This window comes from Populus euphratica, unplaced genomic scaffold, assembly GCF_000495115.2.
Source record: "Populus euphratica unplaced genomic scaffold, PopEup_1.0 scaffold202.1, whole genome shotgun sequence".
Classification (NCBI taxonomy): domain Eukaryota; kingdom Viridiplantae; phylum Streptophyta; class Magnoliopsida; order Malpighiales; family Salicaceae; genus Populus; species Populus euphratica.
Genome location: NW_011499975.1, coordinates 500,207 through 523,706, shown reverse-complemented (window position 1 = coordinate 523,706; position 23,500 = coordinate 500,207). Strand labels below are relative to the sequence as shown.

Below are 23,500 nucleotides of genomic sequence, written 5' to 3'. Positions count from 1 at the left end.
GTCCACTTCAAAAGACTAAAAATCTTGTCCCCAACGCGAGAAGGAAAAACCAGTAAAATTATTGTAGAGACAGACCTCTGCATAGTGGAGTGGAATCTAAATGATTGTCCAGCTTTTTACAGGGTGTTAGAGCCTCCTATATGGGAAGTTTTAACACGAGGCTCATTAAATTATTGCCTTGTTTGTTTCCTTTCTGACCCTTTGCTCTCAGCAGCATGACAGGCACACTTCCCTTTCCCAGGAATTCAGCGTTTCTTTGGAAGTTTCAAGTTAACTTCCGATAAAGTTGGTGGTCCTCATCCATGCATTAAAGTGACAATGTTCTTGCCTCGAGAGTCGGCGGTGCTGCTTCTTGCACGAGCACGACCCACTGGACCTTTCTTATTTCTGGTAACCATAAGCTTTAGAGCTATTAGGGTGCCACCGTGACCATTAAATTATTAAATCCTTGGAGCTGAGACGACTGCATGTGATCAATTACTTGCGCCGGCTGCAATATTTATATATGTGCTAGCCAGCACGCGTTTTCAGTGGCTTTCTTCTGTTGTAACCTAACCTACTTGTAAGAAATAGGATACACTGAAAAGAGGAAGATCTACTAGCCAAATAAGAAAAGAAAAGGTATAATTATGTGGGATATAACTCAATTTACAGTGTTTGGTATTAAAAGTTATTAATTTGAATGCTATAAATTTTAAAATTATTAAAAATTTATATTATTATTAATTTTAAGTTTTAAAAAATTAATCGAGATATGTGAAAGGGGGTCTAGATATTTATAATTAAAAAAAATAAAAAAAACATGCAAAAATAAAATAATCCATGTATTTATAAAATCCAACTAAAAACTCAAAGATTCTACTATGTAATTGAATTAATTTCAAAAATTGCATTTTAAGGAATCCAATCAAATCAATTTGGTTGAACCAAGAAGTGACTCGGTGTTTTATCTTTTAAAATAAAAACATGGAAAAATCACCCTTCACATTGTCAGTTGTCAACCCGAGGATGGAGGAGAAGTCTTTCATAAAGAAATCTCAAGATCGTTATTCCAAAGCTGTTGGACTTATTTGAAATAGATTTATAGGTTTTTTTTTTTTGTTTTTTCAATTACTGATGAACTCACTTAACAGGATTAAGGGGTTACCGAACAACATGCCAATATTGTTGTTTACTGCGTATAATATATCTAGTCCCTTACAATTTGGTGAGATTGTTGTTGAGGATGGTGGTTGGTGAGAGATCAAAGAAAATGGAAGATTATGACTAGGTTTGGTGTGGAGGGGAAGAAGATGGAGAAAGTTTTTTTTTTAATTTATTGAATATAAAATATAAATGCTTTTTTAGTTATTAAATGAAAACAATCTTGTAAATAATTATATATTTATTATTGATTTTTAAAAAAATAATATTAAATATTACAACGTATATAAAATTGTAGTAATATATATTATAGCTTGTGATGCTTAAAGTTGGAATTTTCATCTTTAAAATTATACACTTATTACCTCGGAAGTCTTATTTATGCTTCTGACATAGGATAGATGTGTGTAAATAATGAACCAATTGGCTTGCTTGATCAAATCTAAGGGTGCATTTATCACCATTGCATCTCTTTTTTCTTCCAATGCAAGACTCTTTTTTTATTTTTTTATTTTATAATCACATCATTTTTGTAGACTCGTGAATACTAATGCAATAAGCTTCGGAAGTCGTCTATCCAGTCATTCCGACCAGTAAACCTTTTTTCTTCTTTCTCGTGTCCGCCTCAGCACCGAATTCGGACAACTAGCTCGTAAGTAGCTCGATAGTGCAAGTGTTTGTCCATGCCGTTAGTTTTTGGTGACTATGGGACCATCCAAAATTGACAGATTCAAACAATTTATCATCAGTTTTTAATTTAAAAAAAAAACAATTTACCATTTCCTGGTCTTATGTTTTGGGAAGTAAATTGATCTTCAAGAGACTTGAAGGGGCGGCGATTTTGCCATACCAACCATTTACAGCGGCATCTCACGAGTTGCATTTTAAAATCTGGAGGCCACAGGAGGTGTGCCGATGTGGAACCCTCCAACCTGAAGTAACCATTGTTAGGTCTTCAGAGTAATTATATTCATAATAATTTTTATATACTGAAATTGAAATATTCTTATTTGATAAAGTTTTAAGATCATCAAATCTTTCATTGAAAATTAATACCATCAAATATTAGAATTAATGCATTTTATCACTAAAATTAAACTTCATATATATTGAAATTTTTATTGAATAATAATAATAAAAATAATAACCATAAAAATTTTCATTTTTAGGTATAGGTAAGCTCCAAGATTCTCTCTCTCTCTCTTTAACAAATAAAAAAGAAGAGGGAGCCGAGTGAGTACTTAAGAAAAGATATAGAAACATGTAATGTTATTCCTAATTAGTATATACTAGATTACCAGTATATACTATACTGCACTACAAGTCAGATTAAATTTTAAAATGATAATATATTAGATTAATTCAGATCAACTCGAGTTAATCTGTTTATCTGCATGCCATGAAAGGAGACTATGTTAACGTCATTGAAAATAAATCAAAATAAATTATAAAGCTTAATGTACAATAAATATAATATTGAAGGATGAAATTGAAAAAATAATCAATTAAAAAAGATAAAAAAAATATTAATTTAAATCAACCCGAGTTAACATGTCAAACTTGTAATTTGAGTCATGAGACTATAATAACCCAATAGAAAAAAATAAAAATAAATTATGAAGTCATAAATGTGTGACCACCTTTTATCTAAACACTTAAAAACTATCATTCCAGAATATATTGAATTTTGAAACATCATCAATTGGTATTGTCCATGAGACCTTAAAAAAAAGCCATTAATTATTCTTTATGAATTGGTTTCTAGCATCCCTAATCGTTATTAATGGTAAAATATCAAGATTCTCCTGGAGTGGGACGTGTCACAGATCTCCTTATAATTACTAGCACATCTACTCCATCAAAATTTCAACAATTCATTAATAAGGTGCAAGCTCTTACCCAAGCTATCTTGGCACCCCAGAGGCAACATCAACCCAATAAGTCCTAACGTGTGAGGTAGCTCCATTTATCCTAACTCTTAACCACAAGTAATCCATTTTACCATAAGACAATTGTATTATCCAAAGAAGGTGGACTAAATGACTTGGAAAGTTTTCCACCTCAATGATTTCCTAGTTCCTTTAGAGATCGCTAGAGATCGCTTTTATAGACATCGAGTTTTCCCAATAAATAGTTACTCTAGACGTGATCTTTCTAGCCGCTGTGAGATTGAAGTTATCTATCAATCTTATCATTTCATGTTAGAATTCTCTAACTCTCTAGAGTCTATTACACAACAGTCAAGAAGAAGCATGGCTAATAGATATTTCCAAAATGAGGTCTATGGTCCTCGTAGATAAAAGATCATATTTATCTAGACAAGTCTTACACACCCTCATCCATAAGGATTACATCTTCATAAAGATAAATTTAGACAATTATGATGGTCTCATGGATTCATGAGAATATGTCTAAAACGTGTATAACAACCCAGAGTCGGTCATCCAAAACAATGATGTTATGTGTAAGATTCAACCTGTGATTTTTAAAAGGTCAGCATAAGCCTAATATAAAAACCTAAAGTCAGGCTCTATCATGAGTTTTAAAGACATCTATGTTAAACTTATATCATAGTTTAACACTAGTATACTCGTTAAGAAGAGCTTTGTTAAAAATTTTAGCATTACTCAATTAAGAGGAAAATCCATTAGGTTATATTTGAAGAGGTGTAACAAAGAAATGCTTCATATGGAAGAAGTGATTAACATTTTGATAAGTGGAGTAAAGAAATGTTTTTTTTTAGAAGGATTTGTATGCTCTACCAGATAGAAGCTTGTGGAAGGTAAAACAAGTTTTAAAAAATCATATATGAATAGAAGAGGTCACTATATTGAGGCATGGATCTACTTGTTTCTACCAAGAGGATGAGGATGAGGTTGAGAAACCTTTCAAATGGAGTCTCTCTCGCAATAGAGATAATAATTCCAAGAAATGTCAGAAAAGACTAATAAGAAAGTGCATATAATACCTCGAGACAAGATATATGACTCTCTTGAATGCCACCCTTAAGGGAAAATAATTTGTTTAATATTCATCTCATATGGTGTTGCCATTATACACACGTACCTCCAAGAAGTTTTGCTATTCCACAAGGATAAAAGGTGCATATATGACTCTTTTGAATGCCACCCTCAAGGGAAAATAATTTGTTCAATATCCACCTCATATGGTGTTGCCACTATACACACGCACCTCCAAGAAGTTTTGCTTATTCTACAAGCATAAAAAGCATCACATAAAATATTGTTTTACACTAAAGAAAGATATTGAGAGGTTGATACCCATATGGAACATGATAGAAAAGACCCCGGCCAACCTGTCTAAGCCCTATCTAAGATTCAGGGAGATACTTTTAGGTATATGAGCTAATAACTTTTACTTTAAAAGATGAAGAAGGACGACTTATTCCTATAAGGATGTACTAGTAATTTTCATAGTTTTACCAATTATCAAGTCCATGAGGTATTGGTAGATAATGGAAGCTCAATTAACATCTTATTTAGAAAAGTGATGTCCCAAATGAGGATAGATTCCTCAAGGATGACTTATATAAAAACCTATTTAATTGGGATTGAAGAGCTAGGAATGCTAATAAAGGGTGCTTTGAAGATCTCAATCACAATAAACATATACCTAAAGACCTTACCCTTCAACAAACCTTGATGATGATAGATATGATTTTGGCCTACAAGGCTATAATATGAAGACCTCTTTTATATAATAAGATTAGCATTCAAAAGCATATGATATTTGATCTGGAGATTCCCTACTAAAAAAAAAGTGGTTATCATGAAAGGAAACTAAAAGGCCATAATGTATATATATTTGAAAGATAAGAGGTCTTTGGTCTTAAAGCACACAAAGTCCTTGGATCACACCAAGTCCTTGAAAGAAAAGGTGAAGGTCAAAATTGAGGCGATAGAGCATTTAAAATAATTATTTTTAAGGCAATAAGAGAAGGTTGCTACCAAGATAGGCTCCATCTTGAAACCATCTCAGTAGAAATTATTGACAAATTTCCTCCTTACTTGTAAGACCAATTTTGCTTTTAACAATTTAGATTTGCTAGGGATCGATCTAGAGATAGTTACTTATAGATTTCAAATTGAGAAGAAGAGAAACTTTGGGGGAGAAGATAACAGAAAATAACTATAGAAGTGGTTAAATTATTGGCTACTGGGTTTATTTGTGAGGTCATGTATCCAGATTGGTTGGCTAATATGATCACAATGAAGAAAGACATTGGAAAATAGAGGATGTGTGTAGACTTCGCTGACCCGAATAAGGCCTGTTTAAATAATAGTTTTCATCTCTAAAAATTTGATAAATTAGTGGATTCTATGATTGACTTTGAGTTTTTAAGCTCATTGGATATTAATTCAGGATACCATTAAATCCTTATAAATGTGAAAGATGAGGAGAAAACTTTTTTCACTAAAAAAGAAGGAATCTTTTGCTATAAGGCAATGATTTTTAGCTTGAAAAACACAAGGGTTATTTATTAGTAGATGGTCAATGAATTATTCATATACCAAACCGAGAGGAACATGGAAGCTCATATGAATGATATATTAGTGAAAATCATGACTTTTAACAACATTTGAAAGACCTAAAATAAGTTTTTTTGTCAAATAAATTTTATGAACTCTAAAAAATAAAATATTGACATAAATATATAATGAATCTCTATTCAAAACATTTAAAAACCCTAATTATTAAATATATTAGATTTTAAAACATCATCAACTACTATGCCTAGAACTTGATTAGAAAAACATATTTTTTAGATAAAATGTTATTTATAGTTAATTGATTAATATTTGATAATAGTTATAGGTTTGTCTAAATATTGTTTTCAAAAATCAAATTAGATCTCATGTAATTTAATCACTAAATTAAAATAGTGTCTATTATTTTGGGTAAAGAAGACTGTTTTTTTTTTACTTTTTAAAAACATTAATGATAATTAAATCTACTTAAGAAATGATTAGAAGTGGTAATAGTACTTAAATTATATCCAGAAAATAGAAAGAGTAAAAAGGTGGAAGATAAAAGAAGAATTTGTAATAATTACTAATACAATCAATCAATTAATTAAATAAATAATTAAAAAGTGGACTTGACTTGTTAGTTAAAAGAAAACTTGCGTGCATACATGATGATAATCAAACAAAAGCCAACTTTCTCTTTTTTCGTGTTCAAAAGTATATTAACTTTTATTTATAATTATTTTTTTAAAATATGTTTTAATTAAAAAAATATTAAATTAATAATTTTAATATACTAATATATAAAATTAAAAAAATTATTTTAATACATTTTCAAATAAAAACATTTTTAACCCAAATATATATTCTCCTTCCCAAATTTCACATACGTCACAGAAAATAATAAATAAAGTACTCCTCACTAAAATAATAATAAGAAAAATAGGTGGGGCCCAATTGCATCATGCGCCACGTCCCTATCCACCTTTTAAATAATTTGAACCAGGAGTAAGCCCAAACTTTCTTTCTTTCTTTACCTTTCTTTCCTTTTTCTTCTATTTCAATTTATTTTCCACTCACTAATAACTACATTTCTCATTTTATTTACTTGCTGTCTACACTATTCTCAAATTCCTCGCCGATTTATTGGATCCGACATGCCGGCGCCGCCGTTTTAGTCCTCCAGATTCTCTCGTAGATCTATCGCGTCGCTATCGGGTACTCAAAAGATTTTCTGTTTGGTTCCCGAGAAAAAAAGAGAAAGGAATATCCACTTTGTTACAACCAAAAGGTAGTAAAATTAGCAGCTGAATTGCTCTTGTTTTCCCCTCTTCTTCTCTTTTTTTGAAAAAAAAATGAATTGATGCATGCCAGCCATCTTTCTCTCGTTGAACAGTTGAATCCTGTTTGGGATGCGTTCAAGTCATTTTTTTTAAGCATCTCATGATCGATACCTGTTTTTTTTTTAATGGTCAAAATTGGGATTGACCATGTTTGTTTGATGACTTTGTATTAAATGGGCTGTTGTAACTTCGATCAGATTGCTGATGTTGGCGATCTAACTATTTATATTAATGCCATTTTCTTTGCCACTTTTGGATAGCTTTTTTTTTTTTTCGCGTGTGGTTCTGGGATTTAAAGTTTGTAGATCACCGTGATAAATCTAACCATTCATTGGCCGGAAACGAATATAAATTGAGTAATCACTAGCATATGGTTGTTTTTGTTTTTGTTAATATTTGATTTTCTGTTGTGTTTTGATGGCAACCTATCTGACCATGAAATAATTGCTCTATGAAGGGCTGGTGTCTTTGTTACTAGCAAGGGGGCGGTGTGGGGAGCGACACAGAAAATATATATTGATGCCCAGATGATCAGAACTAATGTTATTGGCAGTGGAAGGAGGAGGGTTCTTCTCTTCTTCGGCTTCTGGGTATAGCAAGGGCTTGACCCTTCTTCTCTTGGGTCAGAAGCACGAAGACAAACCCATGAGAGTTACGCCGTGGAATCAGTACCAGTTGGTGGACCAAGAACCTGACTTTGACCTCCAGCTGGCTTCCTTGAAGAACCGGCTTTCCCGCGGCTGCGCTTCTTTTGTCTGCTTTGGTCGCGCTTCCGCAGGACTTGAATCCCCATCACCTCTCAAAGTAGGCCCTGCCCAACAGAAGGATGTCTTGCCAGATCCTCTTGTTGCTGACAAGGGAAAAGATCTTACAACTGAACTCGAAGGTGATAATAATGCAATAAAAGTTACTCTTAGGAGTAGTTTGAAGAAGACATCAAAAAGTATTCCAGTTCCTGTTGAGGATGCTAATCAGAGCGAGCCATTGAATGAAAAAGGTAGTGATATCCCTGGTCATACAGAAAGGAGAAAAGTGCAGTGGACCGATGTTTGTGGGAGTGAGCTTGCTGAAATTAGGGAATTTGAACCAAGGTATTGGAGTACCTTCTCTTGATCTAAATTTTGATGTTATGAGATCTGCATTAAGTTTAATTCATGTTTCAAGCATATCAAGGAGATTGCAAAACCTCTTCTGGAATTTGTTTCATGTGTGCTCTTGTCCATGTGGCATAAGCCTCCGTTATAGGTACCTCTAGGGGTACCACTGTCTTTTTGAATTTCCAAGTTACATCTGCACAAGTTCTGATTTCCCATATTGCTAAACATGGACCCTGTTTCTCATGAGCTTTAAGGGGTTGATTGTCTTTCATTTGGAATACTAACATGAGATGTTTATTTTTGAGTCATTTTGTATGACTCGTTCATATCAGTACAGTCTTAAGAAGATCAGGTTACTCGCAATCTCAAAAAGTGATAATTATATTTTGATTGCCTGATAAGGAAACAAATAAAACTTTCAGCAAGTTTGGCCTATCTCGTACTAACAAGTGGAGGTTAAGTGATCTATATGATAACATGAGCATTCAACTTGAGCCTTAGCTCAAGTGATAAAAGGATGGGATGTGTTTGGAGATTTTGAAACTGAGTAAAACACTAAAGGATTTATGATTGTGATTGACCGTAGCTATGATGGATGAGGTTTTGTGTCCTTGTTCCAGAGCAGACTCTCAAAAGTGAGGGCAGGGAATATTTTGTTTACATCAGTTCTTCTCATTTCCTTATCGTCAATTGTGTTATTTGTAGCGTGTTCTTCTTTCACTGGTGATTTTGAGTTTCTTTATATTGTTTTTGTTCGCAGTTCTTTGCCAATTCATGTACATTTGCATTCCACTCTCTTTCCATGCACATTGTCACTTCACATTGCACATTCCTTTCTGCAAATCAGCTTTGTTTGATCAAACCATTTCCTTTCCTTGTGTATGATCAAACTAGCTGAAGGCTTGAAGTGAAATGTCGGTGATATATTTATTGCATGCATCTCTCTGAGACTTGCCAAAAGATAGTTCTCTTCTGATACTCAGTAATTTTATATTGACCATGGTGCATGTTTGCCATTTGCAAATAGCAACTCTCTGAATTAACAGCCTGAAATAGCAACGTGGCCTCAAGCCTCTTTCCTATTTTGGCACTGATTCTGTTCTTCTTCTACTGTCTTGGATTGGTTATACTGGATCTTCTGTCAGTCCACTGTTTGAAGTGTGTTTATAGATGTTATTTTGTTTGTTGATTGCTTCCATCTACACAACTGAAGTGTGTTAGATGGGTCTTCTGATTGCTATTTCCATATTGAAGAGGCATTATGTTCAAGTATTATTGGTCTTTGATTTGGGCATCCATTTCCTGCATCTACAACAGCCCCTGCCATATGCATATGCGATGATTGAAGAAAGCTATAAATGTTGGGCACCATTGGAGTCAGCAAGTTGGTTTCCTACGTGACATGGTTTCTATAATTTCTGGTCCTAAAGTGTGAAGGAGTCCACTTGTTTTGTATATAGATTTTTGGTAGCATTTTGCTATGCATTATGCAGAAGCACAGCTTTCTTCATCCAGACTTTCTTATCTAACTCGTATCTCATTTAGGTTTCCTTTCTATCTGGTTAATATTCATCATGACAATCTTGCTGATTCGTAAACTTGATCCATGACAGTGAAACAGGTGGATCAGATGATGAATATGAGAATGGAAATGAAAGAAGTTGTTCATGTGTGATTATGTGATCAATTACCAGAGTTTTGGCGGCGCCCAAGTTTTCACAAGATGCCTGGTACATCCCTTGAATTTGCTACTACTAACAGAGGTCATCTGCTTTCTCCCTGGATCAACTGATTTTTGTTGAAGAAGAAGAGTAATTGAGTGCATATGAAATGCTACCATAGCAAGGAGTTCTGCATCCGACCACGCATCCATAGTGAATTCATGAGAAGTTCTATATCCGGCCACGCCTGTTGGACTCTGATCATTTGTGCCTATATTCAATTGATGAGGATTTCAATTTTGTTACTCTATTCTTCACGCTGTTTTATCACCTTATTCTTGTTACTTGTGATTGCCCTGCCCATTGTTTTCTCAATGAATGTCTCATGTTATTTTTGGCCATTTATTGGTAGTTTGATGGATTAGCTTGTATGCTCCCATTTTGTGATATTATTCACCTTTACCATTTTTATTCAGTCTTCAGACTAGCGAGAAAGCTTTTCCAGGAATCACAGCAATACGAGACCAAGTTGAACTGATTCTCTCCTTTTCTATTTATTTCGAGGATAGATTTAAGTGCTCTGAGAACAACCCGAAAGGAATTACTGTGTGACCAGATTAAGGCATGAGAAGAGAATACAATAATTTGGTAGTTGAATTTATTCAAGGTTTTAGTCACGTTTGCCGGTCAAACTCTGGTACGTGCTAGCTTTTTAGCTTGTGCTAGTTTTGATTTATTTTGGTTTTTTTTTTTCAGCCTAAAAAAGTACCAAGGCAATAGGAAGTCAAAACTTTATGCATAAGGTGAAATACTTTTTATTAAGAATACTTTAATTATGATCTTTTAAACAATATATTTTAAAAAATTAATATTTAGACGCAGCATCGATTTGTGTCAACAGATTGTGAGGTAATTCATCTTAGATCATGATAAAGGTATATAACCTGCATCAAAATAAATTAAAATTTTTATTTGTAATGAATTAATTATTAAAAGTTGAAAGTAAACTTATATTAGTAGAAGGCATAACAGTGCAAGCCAGGTTAATTTTTTTTTATCATATGTAAAACAAAGTTAAAGGCCAATTTTTTTTAAAACAGTAAAAGAAATTCAAAACCCCAAGTGATTGAACGGACTGTTTTTAATAAGTTTAAATAATTTAATAATAAAAAGACAATCCTCTAATTTAATTTAATTTTTTAAAATCATAATATATGTAATCTCAAATGGGCTCAATAATTGAGCTATTGTCCCAAAAAAAAAACTCAAAAAATAATATTAACTTATGTTAATTTATTAAATTTATGACCCGAGTTATTTGATCATAAATATCAAATTTAAAAAACTTTAAAATTTAATTTTTAATTAATTAAATATTAAATAATTGAATTATATATATAAAAAATCAATCACAAAAAGATAAAACTTTTTTAGTAATTATATGAAGAAAAAAAGCTCTAACCCACCCAAGTCAACTCATCACACCCATCTATTAAGTTATGCTATTTGCTAACTTAATAAAAAGAAAAATCACCAAAGTTATTTTTAAAAAAAGACACCCATTGTTAGCTTATAAAATTCATGACTCAAGCCATTTGATCAGAAATATCAAATATTAAAAAATAATAAAACTTAATTTTTAAAAAATCAATTATTGACTAATAAAAAAATCAACCAAACAAAAGAATCCAAAAGAAAAAAGAGTAATTAAAAGCCATGAAAAAGATGAAAGCCAACACAAATTAACCTTTCAACCTCATGGGCTAAGTTATGAGATTGAGTAACTTGATAGAAAACAAAACAAAAAAAACCACAAAGCCTATTTTCTAAAAAAATCTATGTCGAGTAATGACAAAAAAAAATCTAGAAAAAAGATGTCAACCTGTGTTAGCGTATAAAACCTGTGTTCCAGGTCATTTGAACATAAGCATCAAACTTGAAAAAACCACGAAGCCTAATTTTTAATAAATAAAATTGAAAAAAATAATGGTACAAAATGATCCAAGAGAAAAAAAAATAGTAATTTAAAGAGCGATGATCAAATTGTTTTAAAAAAATAAGATGATGAATAAATTTGGATCGAGGGTTAAATTAAATAAAAAAAATATAAATACACAAAATAACTAAAAGAAGAAACCACCAAAAGAATGACTAAATTTTAAAAAATAATAAACTAATTTTTTTTATTAAAGGATGAAATTCAAAAAAAAAAATTGAAAGTTTACAAAAGAAGCATAAAAAAAAGAAATAAAAAGAATCACGACTAAAATTAAATAAAATAATAATAAATTTAAATTTAATGATAAAATCAAAAAATTAAAAACCTACAAAATGATGAAGGATTAAAATTATAAATTAAAAAAATAAACACCGAAAGTCAAATGCACACAACTAAGGGAATTGCCCTAAAATTTCAAATGGTTATTGCGAATTTCAAGTGAAGAAAAAGAAAGAAAAACACATTGTCGATGGCAATCCTCCAAGAAACAACCAACTTATATAGTCATAATCTCTTAAAAAGAGAACACCGCTAGAAGTTTATTGACACAATAAAAGAAAGTTTTTCATAAATAGAGTAAGTTCCATGTGCTTCTCGAAGGCAGCATAGTAGCAAACACTCTAATGCAAGCAACATAATATATTTTTATTTTTTGTTATAATTTTGTTTATCAAATTATTACATTGTCCTAGGATCAAATAATTACTATGAAAAAAACCTTGATAAAATTAAGCAAAATCCCTTAAAGCCATATCTTGAGAATTTTGAATTTACCATACAAATAAATTAAGAGAAAAACAAGTTGTCCCTTGAAAAACATAGAAAGAAAAATGAACCTTGTGAAAATAATTTATTCCCTCCTATGAAAGTTCAATTAATATCTTTTTGAGGGCAAAACCATAAATTTACTATTATAATCCATAATCAATCAAGGTATGTATTATAGTACTTTTTCCCATATGTTTTAAGTTTTTATAATATTTAGTGGTGGTCTGTATTTAGACCAAAAATCGGGGGTTTCTCCAAATCTAACTTTCTCACTTACATGTTTATTTGATATTGTAGAGTGGAGTGTTTTTTAATTGAAAATATTTTAAAAAATAATATAAAAAATATTAATTTAATATTTTTTTAGATGATAAAATATTTAAAAATTGTAATAAAAAAATTACTTGTATACTAAAATGTGTGAGATTTTCTTTCTACATTTGTCATTGTACAAAATTTTGTTTTTTTGGTTTGGTTCTCAAATTTTATTTTTAAGCGATGAAGTTCTATTTAAAGAGTACTTAATTTCAAATTCTTATGAATAGTGGGATTGGAAGATGGGGACCAAAATAAAAAAGGTGACAAACATAGGTGATATACCATAAGTTTTAAAATATTCATTTCGGTCCTCCAACTTAAATAATCATGCAAATTATATAATTACTGTCCCTCTAAATTGTTTCAATTACATTTTGGTAGGTTTATGTTTGTTATTTTTTTTGTTATTTTTTCCCTTATTAAGAGAGTAGAGAGGGGTCGCGTGAATTCCAGTGGTAGAGAGAAAAATTTATTGTTAGTATTAATTTAGGTTATCAAAATAAAAGATTTTTATGTTAAATTGTTCTATTTAATGCGGGAGTTCATATTAAGTGTTTTTATACCTTAAAAGTTCGTGAAAAAATAGATTTAAACTCGGGTTGAGTTTTGTTTTTTGGGAGGTGTTTTAGGTTTTTTAAGGCTATAAATGGATTTGTCATGGTTTCTAGGGTGTTTTGTAGTTATTTTGGATCAAAAACATGTTAGAAAAAGAAAAAAAAACAGACAAAACTTCCTCTCTTTTATTCTGTGTAGAGAGCTTCTTTTAAATAATATTAATTTTTTTATGTGTTTATTTTTGTAAAGGTTTTTCTGATTCATCTATGGTTTTATTTTTATCTTTTATATAGATAAACTATATTTTTTAAAATAAAAAAATATTTATTTTTAGATGATATTTTTAATATGTGCAACTTTACATGTTATTTTTTTTCTTTTTATTTTATTCAATCAATTTAATATTTTATTTTTTAAAATTAAATATCTTAATCTATGTCATTTACATAAAAAAGTTGAACATTAAGTATTTCAACCTTAACGATTATTTGTTGAAGTTTTGTTTTTGAATATTATTAATGATTATTTATTTATTTATTAAAACATATAATTTTTAATTTATTTAATTACATGTATATATAAATTTTTTAATTTATTATATTTTTTAATAATAAAAATATATTAAAAAAATTTACATACATAACTTTTTATAAAAAATAAAAATATTTAATCCATAACAAACCACGTTTAACATAGTTAATGTGTTTGCAAATATAATTGTGGTTATTTTTTAAAATATTTTGATATTGAAATATATCAAAATAATATATTTTTTTTTAAAAAAAATTATTTTTAAAATCATTACAATAAAATAATACAAAACACTCAAAAATAAATTAATTTTTAATGATAAATAAATAAATTTTACCGCATTCCCAGACGCACACGAGGCGTCAAAACGAAAAACTGGAATCTTTCTTACACGCTGTGATTTCTGGTGAGCGAAGAGAAGAGGGGCATGCCGGTAACATCCCACATGCTTGAGTGGCTGCGAAGCGCCATAGTCACCGGTCCTTCGAACTTGGCCGCACCTTATCCACACACCTCTTCTCTTCTGATTCTGAGAACACCTCACATACACAAAATCCCTCCTAAACCGGAAAAAAAAACAAGAAGAAGTAGAAACCCACGTCTGCACAGAAAAAGAAACAATTATCCTATTGAGAAAGAATTGAGTGAGAGAGAGAGAGATTTAGCAGTTGGATTAAGAAAGAAGAGCAGGAAAAAATGTCAGTGGCATCCTCAATTCCGTACATCAAAATCCCAAACCCTTCATCATCATCATCATCATCTTGCTCCTCTCTATCTTCCTCTTCATCAACCTCCTCGACATCTTCTTACTATAGGTTTTCAACAACAACTAAGCCTTATATTGTGACCATAAGGAGCTCTCAAGCTGAAGGGCCTGTAAGGAGACCCGTGGCCCCTCCTCTTAGAGAACCTTCCCCGCCTGCATCACCATCGCCTCCTTTGAAGCCCGTTCCTCCTTCTTCACTGTCTTCTCCAGTGGCCCCCCCACCCAAGCCAGCTGCTAAGGTGGCTGTGGAGGACAAAAATGTGATGACTTTGGAGTTTCAGAGACAAAAGGCTAAGGAGCTTCAAGAATATTTTAAGCAGAAGAAGCTTGAGGAAGCAGATCAAGGTCCTTTCTTTGGGTTCTTTGGCAAGAATGAGATTGCTAATGGGAGGTAAGAAGTTTTGTTTTTGTTTTTTTTTGTTTTTATCCTGTAGCTTTCCCTGTGCAATTTGGATTTTTTGGAAGTTTAGGTTATCTGGGTTTACGCCGATACTTCATCTTACTGGATAGATTCGTGGGTGTTTCCCCAAGTTGACGGTTACATGGTCCTGAATAGTGAAATTGAACGACTAGGCCAATCAAAATGATACATTGTTGCAAGTGAGGTTCTAGCCTAGCGGTGGGAGGGGCTTGTCCCCTTCCTCCGCACCTGGGTTCGAACCTCACCATGCACGCCTGTCACCCCCGCGGTGCCTTACCTGCTCACTGGGCTTGCAGGATGTTCAGTGGGCCGTGGGGATTAGTCGTGGTGCGCGTAAGCTGGCCCGGAGTAAATCAAAAAAAAAAAAAAAAAAAAAAAAAAATAAAAAAAATAAAAAAAAAAAAATGATACATTGTTCGTAGAGAAAAGAGAAGTGATGATATGGCTTCTTCCCACTAAAACTGGCTTAAAAGTAGTTAGTTTCTTGCCAAATTAGTTTCTGTCATCTTCGTAGTAAGAACAAATAATAAGAGCCTATGCAGGAGAACCTTGGAATGATCATATCAGCAAGAATGCCTCCCTGAATAGATAACTGAAAGTATTTCAAACCCATTGTTCTTTAGCCTTTGAAAGGAAAAGAGTGCGCATTTTTCCTTTGTAGATTGTGCTTAAATATAGTCTCCTTCAAGTTAATGCTTCTCACGACGTTGTGACCCCTGTAAAGTTCACTATCTTGGTGATTTTCTATGCCTAACCAATCAGTAGTGCTCGAGGCAAGGCGGTGCGGGTGGTACGCATCCATTGCACCACAGACTTGCAAAAGCTTCTTTTGAAGCGAGAAAGATGTTTTTTCACTCTCATGTTTACCCCTAGTTTTTCTTTATTTTTGTTCTGCAAGTGTTTCTTTTCTTTTTCCCTTTCAAAAACCAGCTCTTCCCTTTAAATTGTAATCTATTCGTTTGGAGTTCCAGCATAATCCTTCATAAGGTTTCTGCAGACTGTTTGTAATTTATCCTGCGCTGACAAATTAAAAAAAAATCCCTCCTTTCCCAACTGAAAGAGAAAATGCGTTCACATATCTTTTCATGAAAAATTAAAGCTCTACGTGATCTGATGCCGCTTGCATTTCCGGTTGAGCAGATGGGCAATGTTTGGTTTTGCTGTTGGGATGCTAACAGAGTATGCAACGGGCTCAGACTTTGTTGATCAAGTAAAGATTCTTCTGTCCAATTTCGGGATAATAGATCTGGAATAACTTCACGCTTGATCTCAGAGCCATGGATACCTTTTGATCTCTGCAATTGCCTTCTTCGTCCTCAAAGACACCTATACGTTTTGATTTCTGTAATTTCTGTAGCATATACATTGTTTTGCAACTCCTTCGGTGATCTATATTATCTCGACTTCAATAGACAACATCCATTTTTATACATCATGAAGAAGAGGTTGTTTCAGCGACAATCGTTCGCAAGTGGAGTGCTATCATTGCATACTGTTCATAATCAAATTCCGCCTGCTCATCCCATTATTGATGAAATTGGGTAACATACATTCTGTTTCTCATCCCTCTGCTATTATTTTCTGTTTCAATTATTCATCATTGTAATCCAGGGCTTAGTTTTTCCCTTAGTTTGATATGACTTTAAAATTATAGTTTCCACTTTAAGTTAGAAGCATGTTTGATAAAAATAAATTTAAACTTTTTTAAAAAAAAAACATAGTACAAGTTAGAATCCATAAGTTAAAATTAGAAAATTTAACTTCTAACCAAATTAAAAATTTGACTCAATTTTATAACAATTTTTTTTATTTAAATTAGAAGTTATTTCTAACTAAATATACTTAATAGTTTTTCTGTAAGTTAAAAGTAAAAAAAAAACAAAACTTAAAGCAATTTATACAAATCATATAGAACATAACCTTAATTTCTGCCATTAAACTTAATTTATCATCTGTTAAATCATGAACAAGCCATCAACATCTGGAATAAGGAAACTAGACCTGCTCATTATCCAGATTCCAGACGGAAGCCCCTTTCTTTTTTCTTTGGTTCTTTTTGTCTTTTCGTGTTCAAGTCTGTTACACCATTTGCATGGAAAAGGTTGAACGTTAAGAGTTTCACTGAGGCTGGATCTCTAACGCTCCACGAGCAACCTTCAAAAGTATAAAGGAGATCGACTTGCTTGTTCTGTTAGCTGCAAGAACCATTTTCCAGCGAGTTGTCAACCTGTAGAAGGAACTTAAGAACCATTGGAAAACATTCTTGCACCTAAAATGGCCACCAGGAGATCACCAAAGCCTTCAAATTTTTGTAGCAATTTGCAATTTGGTCATGCATGCCATCTGCGGTTCTCCTGCAGTAGATGGTAACTGATCATTCCAGCACCTTGCTCAGAAAAAATAGCTAGCATAACTAGCATAGTAGCATGTCAGCTTGTGAAGGTGTGAATTTGCAGAATATAATCATCCTCATAACCTAAAGGAAGATAAACAATCTAGCATCATAATTGGTAATTGCCATTCAGACAAAAGCCGTAATAAGCGGATACATTAACAAATACCAGGTCCCATAACTTAGTCCTCCCTGCGGGCCATCTTCTACTCTAGTGGACATTAGGTATTTGTATATATAGTCATCTTTCCGCCTTTTATGTGGGCACAAACATTCTTCATTTTATGAAACACATTTTCCAGTGTATCTCATTAAGAGCAGCGCAGATACAAGCCTGAGACTAATGAGTGAATCATCTCCAGAATTCATTTACATACAGCATATGCAAGAGTGACCAAAAACAAAGCACACACTACACGCATTCCCTTTTGCAAAAAGAACATCTTCGCCTCAAGCCTTTCCACTCGAGCCTCAACATTTGCCATCCGTGCCTCCAATAAAGCTACCCGAGCCTCCAACCTTGTATCTACATGCCCTGTGTTATTTCTAGTACGTTGTTCATAATCTTCAATTTGTGCTGAATCATCTTCCCATGGTCGATACTGACACATTTCAATTCATGGAGTTTACTGCAACGAGAGATGAAAATTTGCTAGTTTGTTATCAATGCAATACATCATGACATCCCAAAGTGTTTAAACCTGCTTATAAAATATATCTTTAAAACTTCTCTCATCAAGATGATATTAAGAAACGGCCATTTCTCATGTTCTGTTTATCAAGAGTGACTCTAACCAAACTGATCTCGGCCTCATGTTAATCTGTATCAAGCAACAATAAAAAGAATTCTACTATAAACCCACTCATGGAAACAAAGAAGTAGGATCTCCTAAATTTTTAGCATAAAGCACCCAAAATACAGCTAGAATGGCTACCGAACCAAAATTATATCCAGTCAATAATGTGTGGTATCAGGGTTAGCTTTAAAAAACCCAGCTCTTCATATGCAAGTTTTGAAGATTCAATAGATGAAGCTATTAAACGGGCTTCACAGCAACCCACAAACGTTCATTCATCAGAATAACATTCTTTATCTCCCTTCAAACTAATGGCATATGCCATTGCCCAGTCCGTTTCTGTCAAATGAGAATGTTATGTTTTAGTTTAGCTAAACTTAGCAAACCATACCGAAGCTAAGAGCTTCATCTCTTGCCGGGACAACAAAGTCTAAAAAAAAAAGAAAGTAAGAGAGGTTTCAAAGGATGAAAATACAATTAAAACCTAGAAACCTAAAAAATAAGAAAAGAGAAACAGCTTCATCCTAGCAAAATATTTTGCACGAACCCAATTTTTTTATCCAAATCCCTGCTGACAATCTATTACTACCAACACACATAAATCATAAAGGAAAGAAAGAAAAGCATACCTCGACGACGCAGAGAATGATGGCCGAGATTCTTCTTGACGCGAAATCCCCAGAGAGAATTATTTTTTTGGGCTGTCAAAACCCTAGAGAAATCATTGGATTGGAGCTTGTACCAGGAAAGAAAGGACGGGATTAAAGGGGGTGACGGTCAGGTGCTAAATGCTGATAGCCGTCGCTACCTTTTTAGTGGCAGCCCAACGCTGATCTCGGCCATATCAGACAGGGCCTCTATTTAGGAGGAAGTTTCTGCGAACACGGGTGACCGTGCATTTCTTAAAAGTTTGATTTTTTATTTATAATTAATTAATTATAAATTATTTTGAAGTGTTTATACTAAAAATAAATTTTAAGAACTAAAAAAATATTATTGAAATATGTTTTTATATAAAAAATAACTACTATTATAATATTAAACATCCATTTAATCAACCCATTAAATGAGTGGAAAAATCCACCTAGTCCAGTTCTATTGAAGTCGGTTTTTTTTTTTCTTTTTTATTATTATACCTATGGTATTCATTGGCATGTAACTAACCGGTATTCATTGGCATGTAACTAACCGTACTCTGTATTATTTACTATCTTATACTTTATCCGTTTAAATTTAGTAATATGTATTGGTTCATAATTATATATTAAAATTGATGTGATTTTCATTATTATTTTTATTTGTTTAAATTATTTAACTCATATCAATTTTAATATAATTGCCTTCAAAATATATGGTTTAATTTAAATAGATGGAATATAAAATGACGGGTGTTCCTAGAATACTGGAAATATCGAGTTAACCCCGTACCCTTTCTGGCTTGAACTCGATTTTAGCTGATTAATGACATGCAAGATACTTGCATATATTAATTTGTTACGGGGCATTAAGAAAGAAAATTACAAATAATAATTGGGAGAATTTATAGAAACAAACTATAAAAATATAAATTTAGTTATAAAAAGGAACTTGAATAAATCTAGATGTCTAATATATTAGAAAAGATAAAATAAAGAAAAACATGTGCTTTATGTAAGTTGATTGGTGTTGACTCAATTAAAAGAACTTTACCACTTAAAATTAAAATTTTAAGTTAACAGGTTTGAATTCTGTAATTGTATTCCATGGTTACAAGAATATTAATATGATGAAATCCCACAAATATTAACATAATGAAATCCACTTCAAATAGTAGTTTAACTGAAGAGAAAATCAAATAATTTAAATGTAAAGTAAATTTAATAATTTAGAAAAAAATAATATTTACATTCTATCAATTATATTCATGAATTGAAATTTCTAGATAATAAAACATTTTTTATACATGTTTTTAGTTTATAAAATTGAAATTACAAGCTTACTTAATTATCTCCTAGAAAGTTATTGTCTATTTTTTTATTACCTACAAGTTTTCCTGAGAATTTAATAAAATTCCAGTTCAGTAATTTAAATTTTTATTGAATTATATGAAGATCTTTATTGCTATATGTCATATATGGTCAAGTAATATCAACCGCTAATAATTTGTCATTCTTTAGAGTATTTTATAAATATGTATATCAACCATTAATAACCTCTTATCCTTTTTTTTTTAGAGTTCTTTTTACAATCTTATTTTTCAACCAGAGTTAGTGCTGTTTTTTAATTAAATGTTTACTTATATACACTTTCCTTCTTCTTTATATATATATATCCAAAAAATTTATGGTATAACAACATGTTAACATGTTATTAGTTATATGTTATATTCAATACTTGGACCAAGAAAGGCCATGCATAAGGAAAGTATTCAGTAAATTCATTACCAACACCACAAGGGTCAGAGAAGCTCAAAATGGAAAGCGGCTATGTGGGAAAAGGAGGATATCGTTTGTCATGAAGATCAACTGGGTAGAGATACTCTGGCAGGGCTACATTAGCATGAACAACCATCTAGAAAATATAATGGTGATCGTGCTGTTAGCGGTGAAGAGAGGAAATTGAGTGACATATATTGTTACTTATTTTTGAGTTTAAAAATAATAATTAAAAAAACAAATATATATTAAAAAATATTTAGAAGAAATCTAAAAAAATAATATAAGTGAAAAAAGAACGCTAGAATGTAGAAATAATTTCAAACTTAGTTTAGAAGGTTTAAAAATGTAAAAAGTTGAAATTTGACAGTATATCGTTAACTGATGAGAGCTTTATTGACAAAGAAAATTCAATTTTTGAAAAAATATATCTAAAATCAGATATTTATGAACTCAATTAAATTTTATCTGAGATTTAATTGAATTTATGGAGGGTTAGATTGTAAGAAAAAATAATTTTTAAGTCAATTTATACTTTTACTGAAATAAATTAAAGTTTTATGGTCCAATTATAATTTTGAAGAGTTGACTTGATAAAAAAAAAAGTTTAATCGTATAATTATTGAAGTTTGATAGCCAATTAAAAATTTAATTAAAATAATCCAAAATCAAGAACCAAACCGACAGGGGGGGGGGGGGGGACGAGATAGAAGGGGAAAATAAAGGAAAACAAAGAGAACTAGGGGTAGAAGGAGACAGGGAGAACGAGATGGTAAAGAAAAAAAACAAAGGAGGAGACAGGGGGGAACGAGAGAGGAGAAAGAAGAACAGAAGAGAGAACACAATGGGAAATTCAGGAGAGTGAAACACAAAGGAAGGCCGCACGAGGATATAGAAACAGAAGAGCAAAGCAATGGCAGAAGGAGAAACCGAACGGCGAATCCAAAACACAAAAACAGCAGGGGAGGTTAACATCACCATTGGTTTCCTTTCTCCAGAAGCAGGTATGTTCATGTACTTTCTTCGCAACAATCGACACCAGGTTTGTATAGAAAAAAAAAAAGAAAAGAAACAGGAGACGAAAGTAAGCCAAAAGATCGCCATTTCGTTTTTGCTTTGTTAATAACCAGGGGTCTTCGTTTTTGCTATCTGCAAAAACGAAGGATGAACAGTGCGAAGGTAAATATATAATTACATTCGCACTGTTCCATGCACGCGTAGAATTTTACGCGTGCATGGCTTAGCTGGGTCAAGCCATATGGGTGGCTGGGTCCAGCCCTCTTATAACTTGAAAAATATAAAAAATATATATATATATATATTTAAAATTTTTTTATGATTTTCTGCAAATATTTTATAATATTTTAATCAATATTGATTTATATTTTTATACTATAAAGATATAAATTTGATATTGAAATACCTGATATTTGTCAAAACATAAAAAAATAAAATATTTTGTTTTTATGCATACAACGAAATCTCTCTAAAAAATATATATAATAAAAAAAATCATATCGTATCTTCATAAAAAAAAAAATTTAACATGTATTTTGATTTTAATAATCAATTTATTAAAGTTATGAGAACTACTCATGTATTTTGATTTTAATAATCAGTTTATTAAAGTCATGAGAACTAGTTAATATTTCAAAATTTTCAAAAAAATTATTTTATTTTCTTTTAATATATGAGGTTACAACCTTATACATAAAACATATTCTGGATATTAAATTATTTGTTAACGTTAGAATGATTAAGTTTTATCCAATAAGATATGAATTTTTTTACCAAAGAGAACTTTTTCTTAAACCATAGACGGACTAACAACTAGAAAACACAACAAGACTTTAAATTTTATCAGACAATAAAACAATGCAGCTTATCTTAGATAGGGCGTATTTTGAGTGCTAACACCTTCTCTTTATGCAACCAGTTCCCATACCCGATCTCTAAGACCAGTTAGGGTTTCTAATGATCAAAATCCTAGGTGGCGACTTCCATTCTAATTTTTCATTGATAAAAGATAAGAATTTCTTCTCTTCCACGTAGGTCATTTTAAATAAAATTATGAGGGTGAATATTCTCGTCATGATACTGCACACGTGCGATAACATAGATGGAGAGAGATTTATGGATTTACCCATTTGATCTTTAAAGATCACGTTTTAGTTTCTTAGTAGCTCACCTTCTCTATTAATGCACGTTAGGTGTTAATGTATAAACTACTTTCAGGTCTGCAGCGCTACTGTGAAAGGGGAATTTTACACTGAGACATTAAGGGATCAAACTTATTAATTGATAAAAATAGGATTCTAAAGATTGCTGATTTTATGCTTTCAAATTATTGTTCTCCTAAACAGAAGCAACTTCTCATAAGCCGAGTTGTGACACTTCGGTACAAAGCTCCTGAGTTGTTGTTGGGTGCTACAGACTATGTAATTGGTATCGATCTCTGGAGTGCTGGATGTCTCTTGGCAGAGATGTTTGCAGGTAAGCCATTCATGCCAGGAAATGATCGTGAACTGGGTATTTATTAGCAACATAACCTGGGAAAATACCATTGGTTCTTCCTTACAGTGTCTAGTCTCATTAGTTATCTCACATGATCAACTCTGAAACACCAAGGTTGAGCACCTGTATAGGACTTTTAAACTATGTGGAACTCGATTAGAGGACTGACACGATGAAAAGATTAATATCTTCTTTCAAGTGCAGAAATGTCGAAGTAATAAATAACCCGACAAGACCGAGGTCGAACCACAGGGAGGTTAATTGTACAAATTATAAATAACAATAATACAACAA

General features: G+C 31.9%; 2 protein-coding genes and 1 long non-coding RNA gene across 4 annotated transcripts; 2 read left to right on the top strand and 1 right to left on the bottom strand.

The window, feature by feature from the left end:
* Nucleotides 1-6,662: 6,662 nt before the first annotated feature.
* Nucleotides 6,663-10,206, top strand: LOC105139507 (uncharacterized). 2 transcript variants are annotated; one of them, XM_011045968.1, is made up of 3 exons: nucleotides 6,663-6,848; nucleotides 7,431-8,064; nucleotides 9,684-10,206. In XM_011045968.1, the coding sequence occupies exons 2-3, from the start codon at nucleotides 7,514-7,516 to the stop codon at nucleotides 9,751-9,753; spliced, it is 621 nt and encodes a 206-aa protein (XP_011044270.1). In that variant the 5' UTR covers nucleotides 6,663-6,848; nucleotides 7,431-7,513; the 3' UTR covers nucleotides 9,754-10,206. The 2 variants fall into 2 exon arrangements, with proteins under 2 accessions (XP_011044270.1, XP_011044271.1); XM_011045969.1 differs by having other exon boundaries at nucleotides 6,663-6,921.
* Nucleotides 10,207-14,298: 4,092 nt separating this feature from the next.
* On the top strand, nucleotides 14,299-16,718 carry LOC105139506 (PH domain-containing protein DDB_G0287875). The gene is made up of 2 exons (XM_011045967.1): nucleotides 14,299-15,059; nucleotides 16,230-16,718. Exons 1-2 carry the CDS (start codon nucleotides 14,599-14,601, stop codon nucleotides 16,342-16,344), a joined length of 576 nt encoding a protein of 191 aa, XP_011044269.1. The 5' UTR covers nucleotides 14,299-14,598; the 3' UTR covers nucleotides 16,345-16,718.
* An 867-nt stretch (nucleotides 16,719-17,585) lies between these two features.
* LOC105139505 (uncharacterized) lies at nucleotides 17,586-19,151 on the bottom strand. Its single transcript, XR_844990.1, has 2 exons — nucleotides 18,908-19,151; nucleotides 17,586-18,110 (listed from the first exon to the last, which is right to left on the bottom strand). It is a non-coding gene; the product is annotated as an uncharacterized LOC105139505 (long non-coding RNA).
* Between the last annotated feature and the right edge of the window lie 4,349 nt (nucleotides 19,152-23,500).

Coding starts and splice junctions, on each gene's coding strand:
- LOC105139507 (XM_011045968.1), top strand. CDS start 7,514: ATGTTATTGGCAGTGGAAGGAGGAGGGTTCTTCTCTTCTTCGGCTTCT. Junction 8,065..9,683: donor ATTAGGGAATTTGAACCAAG/GTATTGGAGTAC, acceptor GATCCATGACAG/TGAAACAGGTGGATCAGATG.
- LOC105139506 (XM_011045967.1), top strand. CDS start 14,599: ATGTCAGTGGCATCCTCAATTCCGTACATCAAAATCCCAAACCCTTCA. Junction 15,060..16,229: donor AATGAGATTGCTAATGGGAG/GTAAGAAGTTTT, acceptor CCGGTTGAGCAG/ATGGGCAATGTTTGGTTTTG.